Raw genomic sequence first — 18,529 nt, 5'->3', positions numbered from 1 at the left:
TGGCAGGCGGTGGGCGTCGAAAGGGGGGTGGTGGCAGTGGGGTGGCAGTTGGGCAGGTGAGAAGCGGGTGCAAGGTCATGCACACAATTATATTTCGCCCTGCCAAACAGAGTCGAAAATCATGGAAAAATTACCAATCGCATTCAGTGAATGCATTTGCAAATGAGCGCATTTCCCTGCTAGTTACTAAGGGGGTTTCCGGGGGGTTTTTAAACCCCATTCTGCCCATTTTCAAAAGGGGGGCCTTTGAGTGACGTGTCAGCAAAGCGACTGCGAAGTGAGCAGCGAACAATGATTGTCGCATTATTTCATCGGATAATCCAGTGATTCTCCATTTCGGACATTAACGCAGCAGGTGGTAATTTGTTCATTTATTTATTTTACAGGCCAGTGAGTCCGCCATTCGATTATAAGCTATGCTTAAACAAATAGTTTAAATTGAATACAAATTCAACTTGAGCAGCCCGATTAATTTATATGTTTGGCAAGGGAAGCAGAGATGTAACTGCTTAGACTCGTTCTTATTCCCTACCCATAATATCTTCTGTTGCCCAGCGACAATTGCTGCAATCCCAAGCAGATCAAATATTTGGCGAGCGTTGACGGCACTTGGTACTTTCATTATCAGCCATCGTCGCACCAGCACACACAGACATATAAAACGTGGTGCACTTGTGTGTGTGGGCCAAAGCACTGGGGAAAAAAATGCACAACAAAATATTTAGTGCAATATGGTAAAACATATATATTTTATTCAGAAAGTAATGAGAGCTCCTTTTTTTAATCGTCACCATGTTTGAGGTGATTCTAATCAGTCTGTGGTGTATTCTTACACTTTTTTTTTCGCTGTGTAGCTGCTTGGCAGCATTCTCCTTCTTACATTCTTACATTTGTGTCCCAATCTGTCACAGCAGCCAGCTTGAAGTGAAGATCTTATCGCTTATCTCGCCACCGTCAACAATTCACGTTTGTTCGTCAATTTGTTCGTCCCCACGCCGACCCTTTTCCCCCGTTTTCCTCCCTTGTTTTCCACCGTTTTCCCATCTTGTTTTCCAGCTTGCCTTGTCACACATTTAGCTTCTTTTTTTTGGCCATGGCGCTGATAAGACTGCCAACGCTGTCGCCACTTTTGCCAGACGCCTTGAAGAGACGTCACCAGGTGGACAAACGGAGTGATCCAGAGATCGTCTATGGGTTGAACCGTGGATACCACAGCGAGGCAAAAAAATCCGGCTGCCAGCGGTCCATTTTCATCCCATTGACGCACAACTTGTCGTCTGCTAGATATTCAGTAGTCCAACTGGGTGCAAATAGCATTACTATGATTTTTCCACACACAAGTTTAGATTTTTCAGCGCGGATTAGGTTGCATGCACAATAGCTTCTATATTGAAAAATAATTGCACAACAAAAAGTGCATAGACAGCTCAATCTGCAGGCATCAGTTTCCATGTCATGCTTCGCGGAGTGACGTTCACCACGGCGTATGCTTAATATTGGTCTATAGAGCACCCAATGGAGGATTTTCGAGAACAATCGAAATGGCACCTGATCCGCACCATCATCACGCTCAGTTTTGGTCGTCAGCTTCAGTTTCAGTTACAGTTTTAGTTTAAGTTCTTGTTTTTGTTTTAGTTTTAGTTTTTTGTTTTAGTTTTTTGTTTTAGTTTTTGTTTTAGTTTCAGTTTGAGTTTGAGTTTGGGCGTTACGTTGACTGAGGAACCACGTGGCGTATGCTTTATATGTGTGCGAGTGTTCGCGTTTTGCTTGCCAACCAAGGCGTGTATTGGTTTCATTTTTCAAGCACCCAGAAGTTAAATAGCTTTATGTACAAAAAAATCATTTTATAGTGTATTTAACATAATATATTTATTTTTTGGCCATATGAATGCTGCTCTAATCTTGGACTGGCAGCCCAATTGAACCTTGCAGCACCTCCGCATTGTGTTCTCCAGATTGCCTGTCAGTTGGTTGGTGGCGGCATCCACATGAATGCATTTGCGTGTTTCTGTCGAGGGCTTTCCCCATGTCCCATGTCCCATTTCCCATTTTCCGTTTCCCTGCGCCTGCCAAACATTTGCCGAGGAAGCAGCTTGTTATCCTGCCCTCCATTCCTCGATTCCTCCAAATCTCCTCGTCATCGTGCTTGGAGCAAATGTCATGCAATGTTCTGTTTTAATCAAAGGACATTCGAGCGCATCATCCGAATAACGAATGCAAACACATGCACATAAGTACACGTACACACATATTTATTTGCATATGCATTTTAAAGGACCTTCTGGCTTTCCCTCGGGAATTTTGATTTTTTGCCAGCGAATGTGGCGCTAATTGACGGCACTTTGCACTTAAAGTAAGCTTTCGCGAAAACCCCAAAAAAAAACGCACTTCATAATGGAAAAAAAGTATTAGCTGCATGCTGCGTATATAGAATACCCTGAAAACCGTGAGATTTAAGTAATGAGAAATAGCCATAAATTGAATATAATAGAAAAGCTTTTATGAAGTTACTTGTAACTGGAAAATTTGTTAAATTTAGTGCAGAAACGCCCATATAAACCTACTTTTCGAAGGGTATTTCAAGTGTTTGTATGGCTGAAAATACGTGAGAAGCGAAAAAATATTTTCGCTGATGAGCGCCCCAGCAAAACTTGTCACCTGCAATGAGGGGCGACATGATGCGAGTGGGCGTGGCAGGTGCAAAGTGCATTATTTCTAAAATCAAAATGGAAGATGGAGCAGGCACATCAAAATGGACGTAGAGCTGCACAACAATTTGATGACAACGTGTTGGGGGCGTTGAGGCAAATGGGCTTGGATATAAATCGAAGAAAGGAAAATCGCGTGGGAAAATCGGATAGCTTTTCATGGGAAACTGCAGCGGAAAAGAGCCACGACTTTGAGTGTAGTGAAGCGTGAAGCGGCGGAAGTGCTGTTGACTTTACTCGGAAATGCCATAATCTCATGCTCATGCCAACCCATCAGCTTGGCGTATATATATCTGCCCCTTTTTCCAATAAATATATATCAGTATATAAATATATATACACATATATAGACAGAACATCGCCTTTAAAATAACGCTTCATTGAAACCAATTATCAGTTCAGAACTTTCCGCGAGCACAAAAGAAATAAACGACTACGAGGTCTTATTAAGAAGTTAATCTGCTTGAGCAGATTCTTAGGAAATATTTGCAAAAATCTGAATTAAAATCTATTATCATTGAAAGTTTTGAATGGAATTATTTATAGACCACATCTATGTTGTAACAAACTTTATTCACCCAAATACGCATTCATATTTGCCTGGTAATGGTAATATTTTTTAAAATTGCCTTGCTACTGACAACGTGAATTATCCTTGTAAATGTACCATTGTAAATGTACCCATTAGCATAATTATCGTGGAAAATGCATGCTTATCGGATTATGGAGTTCAATGCGAGCTGCAATAATTTCGATCTTATCTTAAGCAGTTTTATTTCCCGCAATTAGGCCACTTATTCGACGTAATGCCCATGAACGGAGTACACGGAGTACGTCATCATGTGTGAGGAGCGGAAAATATAAGCGTTTTATTGGAATTTATACTTACGCGAAGAGGAACGAGGAGCGAGGACCTCGGCAATTCCGATTGAGAGCTCCCTTGAGTGTGCGATTTGTGATGGCGCAATCCTTGGCATTGATGGCGATTGAGCCTATGATGATTGCCATTGCGATTCCGATTGCGATTCCTATTCCCATTCCCATTTCTAGTAGCAATCTCGTAGCGAGGGCGATTACAGGCAGGCACCGTCTGTCTCCGGAATTCCCCAATTTCGGAGCTCAGGCGCTTCCTTGGCGCTGCTCATTATCCTTGGCAATGTCTTTTTAAATTGATTTTTTCGCTCTCAGCTTATTACACACACAAACACACACACACACACACAAGTGCCGCCCAAGTAATTGTCGGTGCCTGTAACTCAGCCTCAAAGTGTGCGATATAATTCCACTGTTTTCATTTTATTTTCATTTTCATTTCATTTGAGCCGCGCGCTTGCTCCAATTCTCAAGAGCTGTAAGTCACATACATGGGCGCGTGATTAGGTCTACTATCTAGAATATAGAGATTACATCTATCGTGAGTTAAATGCATTTTGCTAACTATCTAAACACAACCATTCTTGACCTTCAAAAACTGCCATTCATTTGCAAGGAACTGTATTTGATGAATCCCAAGTTTTCAGAGCACACTCTACGTTTTATTGACTTGAAGGTTCGGAAGGTCGAAGGTTGGGAAATCCGCCTCCATTTTTGCAATGCTGTTGCGCAGGCCTTTTCATTTGGCATTCAGGGGGACAATTGTTGCCAACGGATTTTCGGCTTAAGTGCGAGTGCTTCTTTATATAAGCATATGCTACATACATATGTGTGTGTGTGTGTTTTGTACATGTGCTTATATGTATATATATACATATACATATATGACTCGATTATATTCCATTTTATGCATTATACATGGCTTTTCCGTTCGCATGCCTGCCCTCATCTTTTTCGTACATCTTTCGTTGTTGTCCTTGTGTAGGCCGCTTTGTTATAATCGCATTTTCAGTTATTGTTTACCACCACCACCCCTTCTTTCCATCGTCGAATCCTTCGTCCCTATCCTTGGAATGTCCTTTGTGCATTTCGAATGCGGGCAAACGGAAAATCTTGCGTGGTCCAGGTTTTTGGGGCTCGGAAAAACCTACTCATGCATATTTCAGTTGGCCATCCAAACGCTCACTTTCCTTCTGCTGCGTGTAAGTGGCATGCACAGCAAAAAAAAAAAAACCCTTTTAAAAATACTATCTTAAATACAATGTGGCCAACATTTCGTACAACTTTGGCACCCTGTGTTGATTATTTCCTAAGTGAATTACCCATTTGATTGACCATTTCCTTCGGTGTGCTAAAACTAATGACCAAAATCAAATGCATGCGCCTTATTTAAAGTAAGCGTCTCGTTTTCCCCTTGGCGCCCCAAGTGCATCATTTTGCTGGCACAAGTTTAGTGCATTTGGTTTGATTGCATTTTGGCGACGCCATTCCACTAAACTTATATCCTTTCGCCTTCTCATCCATACCGTGCAGGATATCCGCAGGAGCACTTGCCCGTTTTCGGTTGCAGCTTCATGTGTATTCATTAAAAATTTAAGTGCTTATTTACACTTTGAGCGAGTTTGTTGGCTCGTCGGGATGCAGTGGGCGGCAGTGGGCTGCAGTGGGCTGCAGTGGGCGTGGCATGTGCAGCAGGGACCACAAGTGCATTCACTTCAGCCACATCATGGAACGCCGCACTGAAACCAAGGACCCGCTCTCCACATGACCCACGCAACGTCCTCCGTGCCACGCCCCCACTTGGCCGGACACCGCCCTGTTTTGACAGTTAATCATATTTTGGAATGCAACATGGACATGACACCATCCACTGGCCATGGAGCATGGAGCACTGGCATGACTTTGTTGGACACTCGTTGCTAGCCCGCCGTTCCTTTGTGTGCCCCACAGGCAACGGGGGGTTAAGGGGGTTGGGTTTGGGTTTGGGTTTGGTCTTGGTTCAAAAAGCGCTCCTGGTGCAACTAGCCACTGGTCCAGGCTTCCATAGAGTAACCGCATTGATTGAATTTCAATATTCTACGGTGGTCAGCAGTTGTAACTGAATTTTTTCTCAAATGCTGTTAAGATCTCAAAGTAACTCAATAAAAGGGGTTCTGATATATTTACGAAATTCGACGCTCTTGTTATTTCTGCGCACTTTGTTTTGAACTGAAACGGAATGGTCAGCAGCGATAACTAAAATTGTTCTCAAAAGTTTATGGTTAATAAAGGAACTGAATTTCTAGTTATGTGAGTTATTTTATTTTAACCATTTTAAAGCCGCGTAATCATAATCTATAGTAGCACATAGAAAATGTTTTTCTGCGTTTATAGATAACAAACGCAGACCACTTCAGATCGATTTATCGGTGGTAACTTCCTAGGTATATCCGTGCCACGCCCCTTTGCCACCGCCGCCTCCGAATCGCCGTGAATCGCAGTGAGAAGCCGGCGTAAATTTATCAGTTTTTAAGTGCTGATAAGTGGCAGGCAACATGGCTGCTACTTGGCTTTTGCCTCTGCTTTTGCGTTGGCTTTGCTGCTAATTAATATTCAGAAAGTTCTTAACAGTTTGCCGCTTTTGTTGTCGCTCGCCAGGGGAATTGATGCGGCTGCCAAGAGAGTTTAATTAAACAAATATTTGGAATTTGATTTGCAGCCAGCCAGAACTGTTGTGCGGTAGTGGTGGTGTTGGTCGTCGTCGGAATTCCAATTTCCTGTCCCCAATTGCCGAATGCATTATGCAAGCCACTGAGCCAACTTCACAAAGGCCCCTTAAATCGAATGTAAATAGAAAAGGGACTCTGGCCAGGGCTCTAGAACGCCAATCAAAGGAATCTCTGCAGCCACAGCAGCCATGGACAGTAGCCTTTTGTCAAATTAAGTCTGCTAATATATGCATTGTATATACACATATAAATGTATATTTATATATATATATATATATTTATATAGTAGGAGGTCTTATCCCTCGAATGCCAGAGTGCACGATAATAAAGAGCAGAAATAATATTCGTAAGACATTTGCTTTTGTTGGCGTTTCGGCCTTTTATCATATCGCTCGTATCTCTTATCTGCCACATATCTACAAGATCTTGGTTGTCATAAGCATCTTTGAAGGCATTACTGGTTTTTATACTTTTGTTTTTGCACTTCAAAGTTTGGAAAAAATCGGTACTTGTTAAATAATATGTTTATTATTTGAGACCTTGTTGTCTGTATTTGTATTTCATTTGATAAACTTTGTTAATTCCTAAGTATATACTGCGAAGTTGTCATTGATCTTATGATCACAATTTGTACACTTACTAAATCAGAGGATACCGAGCAACTATTAAGCCAATCTTATGCTCTCAATCAAATCAAATGAAATACTTTCTGTTAATTCAAATTATTTTTTTCAAGTGTAAATTAGTGAATGGACGGGCGGAAGAGTGAGTGTGTAATGAGTGCACTCGCCGAAGAAGTTCAAGGCGATTTCCCCGGCAGTTCACATGGCAAAGAATCGTGTCTGGGGGCGATTCTTATCTTATCTTATTCCCCAACTGCCGGAATAGCCGAGCGCTATTTATATTAAATTTACTGTTAAATTTTACAGGTCCCAACAACAAATTTGCGCCCACCTTCACAAAAGGGGGTATCTCTGAGTATGACCTCATAGATTATTATTGACGGGGGTCCTTGGCCACTTGAAAGCGATATTCGCAACCTGAAGCTCGTCGACTGATCTCAAGTAGATCCCCATCTAGGCGATGGCTCTCCGATTCTAGCGATTGCTCAATTTGTTTCTCTCGGCCAATTCGCTCACCTGGCCTTATCAGTTTGGCGATAAGCTGCTTGGTTTTTTTTGTTTTTTTTTTCTTTTTGCATTCTCCAAACGCTGTGTGGCTTCTGCCTCTGTCAGCTGTTTGCTGTTTGCTATTTTACCGCTGGCGATCGACGGCGGCACAATCGACACAATCCCCAACGTCGCTCCAAAAAATTCAAATCAGTTCTCATTCAGCGCCGCGTCAACGGAATTCGTTGAACCGCACCGCATCGATTCGCTGTTTCGGTTTCGGTTTCGGTTACTCTTACTGTTTCACTTTCAAATCGAATCAAATCAAATGAAATCAAATCGCATCGCATCAAATTGTATCAAATCAAGTCCGAATTCAAATAAAATCGAATAACCCACGCATAACGCGAGTGGCAAATTTCCAATTGCCAATAAAAAACGAAGAAAATACGAGGAAAATGCTGGGACTTTAAGTGAATTGTTTATTTTGCCGTTTTGTCGCGCATTGGCGACCATAAAAATATATGTGAAATGTTTTACTCACGTTCATGGAATTTTTGTGGATTGTTATTCGGTAGGTGCAGCAGTTAAAAACTAGAACACACAAAACCGCATTTCCTTAAATATAAGAAAATATAATATAAGAATATATATAGAAGAGCGGTACAAGGGTCAGCTCGCAATTTGCAAATTAAATATTTACCTTGGCTTGGGTTGGCGGTTAAGAAAAGGATTCAACGGGCAAGGAAACCCCAATATGCCCACAGATTTGGTTAACTTTATCCCAAAAGTCACTGCCAAGGGGAAAAAGGTGAATGAAAGTTCTATTCGCGTTTGTTTCTTGAATCTCAGCCCAACCCAAATGATAAAAGCTTGTCAGAACCTTTTTAATACCTCTTCGTTTGGCATTCGAACTCCTTGAATGTATCCATACATTAAAATATATTTAAACATAAGTTCAATCTTTCTGTTGAAAGTTTTTCCAAAAGAAACTTACGAATCATAGTTAACAATGTTTAGAAGAGCTCATGAAATTATTAAAATGATAGATTGTTTTTTTGGGCGGTTTTAGATTTCTTTCTCCGCACCTTATCTATTTTTTTTGTGTATTTCACCAACTTCTATTTTTGGAGCGACTTATTAGCGGCTTCTTAATGAACAACCAAGTCACTTTGTGTGGGGAATGCTTTTTATGATTAACTTAGCAACTTTGTCCGTTTTGTTTGAGCGTTTCGCTCGAGTGCCGCCCACGGGTCGTATACGCGATGTGATTGGGCGCCTAAAATTGACGATTTTGTTCCTTGATTGTGCTAGCTGCTAGATTTTTTCGGCTGCACTTTGGCTGCTGCTTTCTTTTGGCTTTCGGCTTTTGGCTTTTAGATTTCTGGCCACCCATCGTTCGCCTATTTTCCGATAAGATTGCCAGAAATCGAAGGCCGCCAGAAATCAGCAATCGCAAATCAGCTGGCAAATATCAGAAGTCAGAAATCAGAAATCAGAGCCGATGTCGCGTGACTTGCGTTGCGGCAATTTTGGGGTGATAATCAAAAATGGGAAATACTACGGGCAAAGAAAATTAAAAAGCGTTTAAAAGGAACTTTTACGATTGGCCATAAATCAGTGTGTTCGTTTGATGTGGTTATACAAAAAGTATAAATTATTTTTAAATTTAGATCGCACAGTTAAAATACCATAAACAACAACTAGTAAATTTCTAGTTTGGAAAATATGGCATTCAAAGCGTATCTTTTTTATCGATAAAAATGCCAGTTTCTCAGCGCAATTTTGTGCGATTCGCTTGGGGAAATAATAGCAAGGAAAGCCATTGACCCATTTGCGAAATGGCAAAGATTTAAGTTCCGTCGGCCGTGACCTTTGACCTCGCACCCCCAACGCCACGCCCACTCGCAATGACAGCCTCCCTTGCTCCGTTTGAATAATCCGCTAATACCCGCATTTCAGCCCTTTGTTATTATTAAATATAAATTTGTTTACTTCTATGCTTGTGCCAGGCGATTTTCTGACTGTTTAAGTCGCGCAATTGTTTAAACATTTATGCTTTAAAAGTCAAATTTGTTTTTAGAAATTTAAATTAAGAGAAATGTACATTTAAGCTCTTCGTATTAGGTACACTAAATCTTGCAATACAAAATAAATATGTTGAATTTCTACAACTTCTAACTGGATGTATTCTTCGATCCTATTCTTGCAGTCGCGCCGACAGTCGGTGAGCTCCAGGGCGATGCCGCCGGGCGTTCTGGTCAACGATAGCCGGGCGAACTCCACCGATGACATCCAGATCGCCTTGGCGCCCCACATCCAGACCTACCTGAGCCAGACTGGCCGGCGGCACTCCTGCTGCAGCGTGATGCTCCCCGTGGCCTTCGAGCGGGCGGCGGCCAAGTCCTGGCTGGATCCCAAGTTCGACTCCCCGGTCCTCGAGGAGCAGTACCAGGCCAGCGTCTTTCCACACATACGGATGCGGTACAGGTGTGTATGTTGTCCCTTTTGGGTTTTAAGTCCAATTCCCCAAGCTCTTGCAATTCAAATCATAGAGGGGTGGCATCGAAAACCGAAGTAAATCCAAGTGGAGCCAGTGGGTCAACCCGTCCATCACGTGGCTTCCAAGCAACTACTCAAGTACTCAACTATGCAAATCGAGCTGTCAGCCAGCGCAATCAAAAGAACAAATAGGCCAACTCTACCCTGGGAATACAGCCAGTTTTAAGCTTTTAAAACGCCAATTATTATTCTACCCGATTTGAAAGAATTTAAATATTCGTTTCGTTTGAATATGAATATGTATTGATGTGTTTTGTATCAGCTTTACTCCGTCTTACGCGTACACTCCAAAAGCAGCTTGCCACAACCAATTATGTGTTTAAAAGTCACAGGTTCGCTGACACCTGGCGGAGATTCCATTTAACCCAAAGACCCCAACGACCGCCTTCCTTCCACCTGGATAGAACCTTTTTCACTAACCCCTTGCAGTTGTGCGGTTCCATGGAATCGCAGGGGAGTCCCACACACGGACGTGCATGCAATCAACACGACGCCAAAGAACATGGGTTTCTGGGCGGGATCAGGGGTCGGGAGTTCGTGGTCCGAAGTCATGGGGAAATTAGTGGGGGGAAGTGCGCAGGATGGCAAAATTGCCGCCATAAATGCTCCGTTGGCGTGTGCCCACCCAAAGAGTTGGAAAAGGGCTCGTTGAGGGGTATGGGTTAAGGGGTAAGAGAGTAAGAGGTATGGGTTAAGGGGCATGTGGCATGGGGTTAGTTGCAGGTCAATGCCATTTCGGGCCATTTGGCGGCCAGTTGCAGCAGTTTCGCGTGCGGAACCAGAAAAAGGCAAACAAGCAATCGATTCCAGTCAGTACTGTCAGCTTGGGCATTTTGAAACCAAATATATTAAGTTTGCTTGAGGGTAAAGCTAACTTTTAAAAAATCTAGTGGCACATTAACTTTCATGCTTGCAATCACATAAATGTTTAGCTCTTTCCGTATTGTTTTTACAACTTCCCTGAATTTCCTGGAATTTGCCAATTGCACTACTTCATTTACTAAGACCTGCAATTTGAAAAGTCCATCCATCTGAACCATCTCTTGGTATGTAACCCTCGAAAAGTTGAAAGTACAGCAAGTCCGAGATTTGATTTTGCCAAGATGGAGAGAGCGCAGTGCTCTGCTCTTGACACTTTTTCACTTGGGGGAACTTTTGATGGAAACCAAGGGTGTTACCAGCCAAAGTTTCGCGAGACAATGGCGACAGCTCCTGGTCCCAACAGCTGGCTAAGCCATCAACAATGGCCAGAGATTAGTGGGCAGGTAGGTGGTGTTCGTCATCTGGGCAGCATTACCCGTTTAGTTCCGCAATGACCTCTGCTCCCTGGAGCGGAACAAAGTGGGTGATGAATGCAGTTCCACTGGCAAAGGTTCCCATGGTGACAGCTTGGAAAGTAAGCTGAGTAAGCTGAGTAAGCGGCTTTCTCCGCTTACCGCTCCACTTCTCAGCCGCTTTTCTTCGCTGCAGTTGGCGTTAATTAGGATGAATGGCACTGCCTGCGAGCGAAAGTTAAATGGGATGAACGATGGGATGCTTAGAATCTTGGAGTGTTGGCCATCGCTGGCCACGCTGGCCACTCTGGCCACTCTGGAAAAAACAGCCTCACCCAGTTGGGTCAAGTCCTTGGCTTCTCGGGCATATTGCACTGCACCTTACCCATTAATCTTCGAAGTGCAAAGCTTTGATATCAAATTTGGTTACCAATCTTTTCCGTTTCAGCTCATTTCTAATGGTTATTTGTCTATTTCAATGCCCTCCAGGTTTACCCTCTCGTACATCCTGCTCTGCTCGCTGATGTGGTGCCTGTACTTCGTGGTGGATGGCGGATCGGAGGACTTCTGGCGCCCAATCTCCAGCTCCTTCTCGATGCTCTCGCTGGTCACCATCATGGCGCTGTGCTTCACCCATTGGGACCTGTACAGGGAGCACCGAACGGTGACCTCCGCGCTGACCGCGCTGCTCCTCTGCGGCGCCTCATTGGCATTCCTCACCTACACGGGCAGGGCATTCAGTCCGCTGGGTCACTTCGCCATCTGCCTGGAGATCGTGCTGCTGATCTACACGGCTTTGCCCATGCCCTTGTGGCTGGGCGCCAGTACTGCGATCAGCTATTCGATTGCCTTCGAGATGGTGTCGCACATGGTCATCGGATGCAGTGCCATTCATGGTGGTCCCATGCACGGAGGAGCAGGAGAAGCAGCAGGTTCAGCAGGAGGATCAGGAGTGGAGGCGAACGGAGATCCCAGCAACAGGATACTCATCCTGCGGATAATGGCCCACCTGAGTGTGCATCTGGTGGGCGTGCATGTGCTGATCATGAATCTGGTGCGCATGCGCGGCACCTTCATGAAGGTGGGTCAGAATCTCCTCGTGCGTCGCCAATTGGAGATGGAAAAGCAGCTCAAAGAGAAGATGATACACTCGGTGATGCCGCCAAAAGTGGCCGATATGCTGCTCAATGAGGGTGGCCCATCGGGTCTGGATGCCAGTGGTTTGCCACCCGAATCGCACTACATGCGACCACGTGCCTCCAACGATGTGAAGTCCCTGTTCCGGCCCTTTCACATGCACAGCATGGAGAACGTGAGCATCCTATTCGCGGACATCGTTGGCTTCACCCGCATGTCCTCCACGAAAACGGCCGAACAGCTGGTGGAGATACTCAACGATCTCTTCGAGCGTTTCGACGACCTCTGCTCGCTGAGTGGATGCGAGAAGATCTCCACGCTGGGCGATTGCTACTACTGCGTGTCCGGCTGTCCAGAGCCACGGGCGGATCATGCCATTTGCTGTGTGGAAATGGGCCTGGGCATGATTGATGCCATGCGCTGCTTCGATGCCCAGCGCCACGAGGGTGTCAAGATGCGAGTGGGCGTCCACACGGGCACCGTTCTCTGCGGCATCGTCGGCACGCGGCGGGTGAAGTTCGATGTGTGGAGCAACGACGTCAGCCTGGCCAACAAGTAAGTCATTATGGCAACCACTTCGATCCATTACAGTTGCCTAACTTCTGCTTTATCCTCACTCCAGAATGGAATCCTCGGGAAAACCGGAGCAGGTGCACATCTCACAGGAGACATCCAGCTTTCTGGGCGATGCCTACTATTTGGAGGAGGGCGAGGAGGTGTTTGGTGAGTGTGCCCTTGCATGTATTTCCTTGGGGGAATCCCCTAAAGCTTTTGTAATCCATCAGGTCATCGCACGTACTTCGTGGTGGGAAGACGACGCGACTTCACACGCACCAACAGCCTGAGTCCCAGCATGCCGGCGAATGCCACGGGCAGCTCCCTGCTCTTGCCCGGCGCCCATGGCGCCTCCCTTTCCCAGAGTGCCACCAACGTGTCGGTGGTGCAGCCGAACGTTCCACCCGCCTCGCCGGTGGGTCAGCTGTCCAGCTCGCTGAATCCCTCGCCGGTGCTCTCCATGCGACCGCGTCTCACCTCGTTGAGCATGAAGATGCGCAAGAAATCGCAGAACCGCGACCGGGATGTGGAACGTGGCATTATCCATCCGGCGGCAGCGGGCGTTCCTCCGGTGATTGTTGTACGCGAACGCCCCAAAATCATCATCACCACCAAGTCCCTGCCCGGCAGCCTGGACTCTGATGAACAACCGCCAGTCAGTCCACCGTTGCCGCCACCGGCAAATCCCCCAGCGACGGAAACGCGATCGAAGATCAAGCTAAAGGTGTGGAAAATTCCACGTTTTCTCAAGCGATTCGAGGATTTAACCAACAGAAGCAGCTGCGGCAGCATCTCATCCGCCGCTCATCTGGAGAAGGAAAGGGAGAGAGAGCGGGAGAAGGAGGAGCTGCACCATCAGAACCAACTGAATCCCGAGGAGACCTTGGCATTCATGGACAACCAGATGCAGAACGGCAACGGTTGTGGCTACCAGCAGTTGCCCGTTTTGGTTGAGTCCAACCATCGCACCCAGACTCTGGACATTCCGGCCGCTCGTCCGGTACTCCATCATGCAGCTACATCCACGGCACTGGCCAGCAGCGTGCTCAGATCGCCGGAGGCGGGAGTCAGTGGAGGCGGGGGATGCTGTTCCCCTGGTCAGTTCTCCATGTACGATGACATCATCGATGTGCGTTCCTACATCAGTCAGTCAAGAAGCGATATATCTCCATTCGGTCGTTCGGGCAGCTATAGATCGCAATGTGGCCGCCAGTCAACGGGAGGAGTGAACGGAGCTGGAGGAGCAGCAGGAGTTGGGACCGAAGGAAGAGCTGGTACCTCCCAGGCAGCGCCACCAGTGGAGCAATCGCCACTACCGCGACCACGAGCCTCCACTTTGGCTACCGGAAGACCCACACCGAATAGCCTGGAACCGGGCACTTCGTCCACGAGCCCCTGCTGCTTGCCAGCTCCGGGAAACTCCGGCGGCTGTGGTGGCATCTACCCGCCCACGCACTCCCGCCAGTCGAGCATCTGCCCATCGGCCACTTCGCGCAAGGATTCCGGAATCAAGAGCAACTCGCGCAGATCCTCTATACAGCAGCAAATCTATGCACTCAACCAGACGGCGATTAGTCAACACAGGGTCTCCGGTTACTTCACCAGCTCCACGTCCAGTATATCCAACTTGGGAGAGGTGCAAGGACTGGGACTTCCGCTGGCGGTGCAACCACCACCGCCTCTCCTGATGCCCGCCTGCTCCTCACAAATGGCGGATCCACTGGCCGCCTGCCTGCAGCAGTTGCGCAAGCAATCGGATCTCCAGCTCATCCGTTGCGTGCGGGATAATGCCAGGTCGCAGAGGAGCTATCTGGTGAAGCCGCCGTTGCGGAAATTCAGTTTGTACTTCAAGTCACGGCAGTTGGAGCGCGATTTCCGGTCGAAGGCCCATCGTTTTGGTGCGGAAAATGAGACGGAAGGACCGCCGACTTTGGCCACGCCACGCTATAACACCTACATAGATATATTCGTGGGCATTGCGGTTTATCTGTGCATCTCCGTCTCACTGTTTCTGATGACCCAGAACACCGTATCGCCGAGCTTCCGGCTGTGGGTGACCTTGTTCTCCTGCTTCACAGGCATCCAAGTGTTCGCCCTCTTCCTGTTCACAAGGCAAATGTGTCGCCGGCAGAGCGGGAGCAATGTCAGCAATCGATTCAGATCCAAGTCGACGACTAGCGAGGATTTGGAGCGTGAGGAGCGTACAGGTGGAGCAGGGGGAACACCACACTTCGAGTCTTGTGCCGATCGCATTTTCGAGGCCATATCCAGCTGGTATCCGTGGCACATTTGCCTAGCCGTTCTGATGGCCATGCCCGTGCTGTTGATCATCGCCAACTTCCTGCTCCTGGACTTGGAGCAACTGGAGGCGTTTGAGTACCATTACGGATTCCTGATCTTTGTGTGCATCGTGCACTTCTGCAATTTCACACAGCTCAATTGCTGGGTGCGGAATGTCCTGGCCTTTTTGGCAGCACTGTGCTTCATTGGCATTGCAGTGTCCCAGTTGATGGTCTACAGTCACAATCGAAGTGACCAGCAGCAGGATCAGGAGGCGTCGAATTTCATCCAGGAGATCAAGTGGTTCCAGGACTATCATGTGGAAATCTATCTGGATCTGCTGCTCATCCTGGTGTTGGTCTGGTTCCTGAATCGCGAATTCGAGATTGGATATCGGCTGACCTTCTACGGCAATGCGGTGGCCAATCAGGATAAGGTCCGGGTGCAGAACATGAAGAACCAGGCGGACATGCTGCTCCACAACATTATACCCAAGCACGTGGCTGAGCATCTGAAGAACACGGCCAAGTACTCGGAGAACCATCACAACATAGCCATCATCTTTGCCTCGATCGTGAACTTCAATGAGATGTACGACGAGAGTTATCTGGGTGGCAAGGAGTTCCTGCGAGTGCTCAACGAACTGATTGGTGACTTTGATGAGCTGCTCTCGCGTCCGGAATTCCGAGCTGTGGAGAAGATCAAGACAATTGGATCAACCTTCATGGCGGCCAGTGGATTGGATCCCTCACATCGGGGAACGGGGAACGAGCATATTCACACACTGATGGAGTTCTCTATCGCCATGCAGGAGGTGGTGGATGCGTTCAACAAGGATCTGTTGGAGTTCAACCTCATCCTGCGGATTGGCATGAACATTGGCGATGTGACGGCGGGTGTAATCGGTACTAGCAAGCTGTACTACGATATTTGGGGCGATGCAGTCAATGTGGCCTCCAGAATGGACTCCACCGGGCTACCCAATCGCATCCAGGTGGGCAAGGATTGCCTGCCCTTCCTTACCAATCGCTATGAGTTTGAGCCACGTGGCAGTGTCTATGTAAAGGGCAAAGATCACATGGAGGTGTTCCTCTACACGACACGACGAGATAATCCACTGGATGATGATGTAGCTGATAAGGTGGAGCAGTTGGCGACCAAGAAGAAGGAGTACGAGGAGCGTGATGAGGATGCGGTGCAGGACGAGCAGCAGGAGGAGGACGATGACGACGAGGAGGAGGAGGAGGATGACTTGCACTCCAGTGAGACCACCACGCTCTTCAAGTCGCAGGAATCGCTGCAGGCGAATGGTGGCAGCCACTTGGCTTCCACCGTCACAACCACCACCCACGCCATTACCCTCACCAACAACAACAACCATAACAGCAGCAACAACAACAACGACATTGGCACCAGCACCGCAACAACAACAGCCAACAACAACTCAATGCCAGTGGAAACTTAGGAAAATTATGGGGCAGGGTAGCAAGGCACTTGAAAAATGGTTTCAAAATTGCATTTAATGACTCTAACGGTGGGACGAACAGCAAGTTTCACAGACAACCAGACCATCCAACAACCACAAAATGGCTAAGAGTATGGAGCTGGGGCCAGAAAACCAAACCGGATCCAGAGGATACCAAATCGGAGGGGCAGGGCGAGGGATTTCCCAGGGGGATGGGGGTTGAAAATTAAAAAAAGCAACCGTGTTTTTTGTGATATAAATGAATATGAATAGATAGAACGATAGAATCGGGTTAAAGTTGCTAGTGATTGATTGGTTGAATGATCCAACGATTGATTGTTGATAACTGCGTTTTTTTTTGGGGGTATTCAAAATCCAACCAAAAGCAGACATCGAACATCAAATATTCGGCATATACAAAATATGTGTGTATTTAAGTGTACTAGCCAGTTGACTCATCTGCACAACCAAACGAAATGCTTTCTTTCCATTCTAACACTGTTTTTTTTTTTTGAAATAGTCTTAACTAAACTTAATTAAACTAATGGAAATACGTGGCTTTAAATGGTAGTAGCGAAATATAGATGTGGATTGTATGTATGTAGATTCAATGTACCATAGAGTTAACCCACTATATGCATATGCATATGCATATAAGTAACTAAATAACAATTTTTTTTGAGCCAACGAATGGATATTACCTGTATGTATTGGCTGTTGTTCAATGTTGATCAGTGAGTGTATATAAATGTATGTAGCTAAAGTTAAATGATTGCTGATTGTGTCTCACAGACGAAGGTCTGTTGCCATATAAGCGGGGTTTTTTTTTGGTCTGCAGGGGCTTATGTCTGATTTCGAAGAATCATAACCAAAAGTCGTCCGATGTTAGCTATTACGTCGCAGTAAATGGGGTGGAAATTGGTTTCCCAGTGTAGTTACATTTTTTTTTAATTTTTTGGTAGTAAAAAAGTTATATTTAACGATCTACATATGTAGTTATAACATGCAGCTTTTACATAAAATGTAGCCCACAAACGACCGAAAAGTATGCACCAAAATGCTTGCCATACACACACAAAGACACGCACTCACCCACCAAAAAAAAAGTTTTCACCTCACTCACACACGCGCACACACACACACACACCAACCCCCAAGATGCCGGAATAAATAATTTTATAGCCTTTTTGTATAATTTTTGTATACAAACACCTTTTGTGCAATGCAATGCAATTGCCAGTTTCTAATGGTAAATTTAAGCAAAACTCAATTTCCGCCACAAAAGAATAAGACAAAATTTAAATAAAAAAAAAAAAAACCAAAATCAGTGAAAATATATTGCAATGTAAACGTGTATGTGTATCGAAACCTATGGACCCTATTGTATTTTTATATTAACAAAACAAGTATTTTCTACTAATTTATTGAACGAAAAAAACTAAAAAGACGTACTTTTTTTTCTTGTCTTTTTGAAACCTCTAAGTGTACATACTACATGATATACATATATATATACAACATATATATATGAATATTTATATTTATAATTGTATATTTTTATAAAACAAAAACGAAACTAAAAAAAAAAAAATTGAACTCAAAGAGCGAATGATATTTATGAGAAGTCTAGCAGTCAGTCCTGTTTACGATGTGTAGAAATGTTTAAATGTTGTTAACGCTGAGATACAAACAGCAGCCATCCATGGCCATAACCAAATGTAAATGGATCCTACGTGTGTCCTACGTGTGTTTTAGCAAACGATTTCAAAGAGTTTATCGAAATGTTATAGGCAAACCTACTAAGCGAGATGTGTAGAAATAAAAATAAACCAAGGCAGCAGTCTTATATTGTATGTAC

The 18,529-nt window shown here is 45.5% G+C and overlaps 1 protein-coding gene across 2 annotated transcripts in view; it reads left to right on the top strand.

Moving 5' to 3' along the window:
- The window catches only part of LOC120456726 (adenylate cyclase type 9), a 41,423-nt gene extending 22,895 nt beyond the window's left edge, over nt 1-18,528 (top strand). The window contains exons 1-5 of one of the 2 annotated variants that reach the window (XM_039643710.2): nt 7,636-7,972; nt 9,611-9,888; nt 11,724-12,926; nt 12,994-13,094; nt 13,157-18,528. In XM_039643710.2, the coding sequence (XP_039499644.1) occupies nt 9,641-9,888; nt 11,724-12,926; nt 12,994-13,094; nt 13,157-16,671 (5,067 nt within the window). In that variant the 5' untranslated portion in view covers nt 7,636-7,972; nt 9,611-9,640 and the 3' untranslated portion in view covers nt 16,672-18,528. Of the gene's footprint in view, nt 1-7,635; nt 7,973-9,610; nt 9,889-11,723; nt 12,927-12,993; nt 13,095-13,156 lie in introns of those variants that run through there. The other variant, XM_039643709.2, reaches the window with a different exon arrangement.
- The last annotated feature ends 1 nt before the right edge of the window (nt 18,529 follows it).

Source organism: Drosophila santomea, chromosome X (assembly GCF_016746245.2).
Source record: "Drosophila santomea strain STO CAGO 1482 chromosome X, Prin_Dsan_1.1, whole genome shotgun sequence".
NCBI classification, from domain to species: Eukaryota; Metazoa; Arthropoda; class Insecta; order Diptera; family Drosophilidae; genus Drosophila; species Drosophila santomea.
Note: the sequence above shows the minus strand (reverse complement) of the source record. Positions and strands in the feature narration are given on the sequence as shown.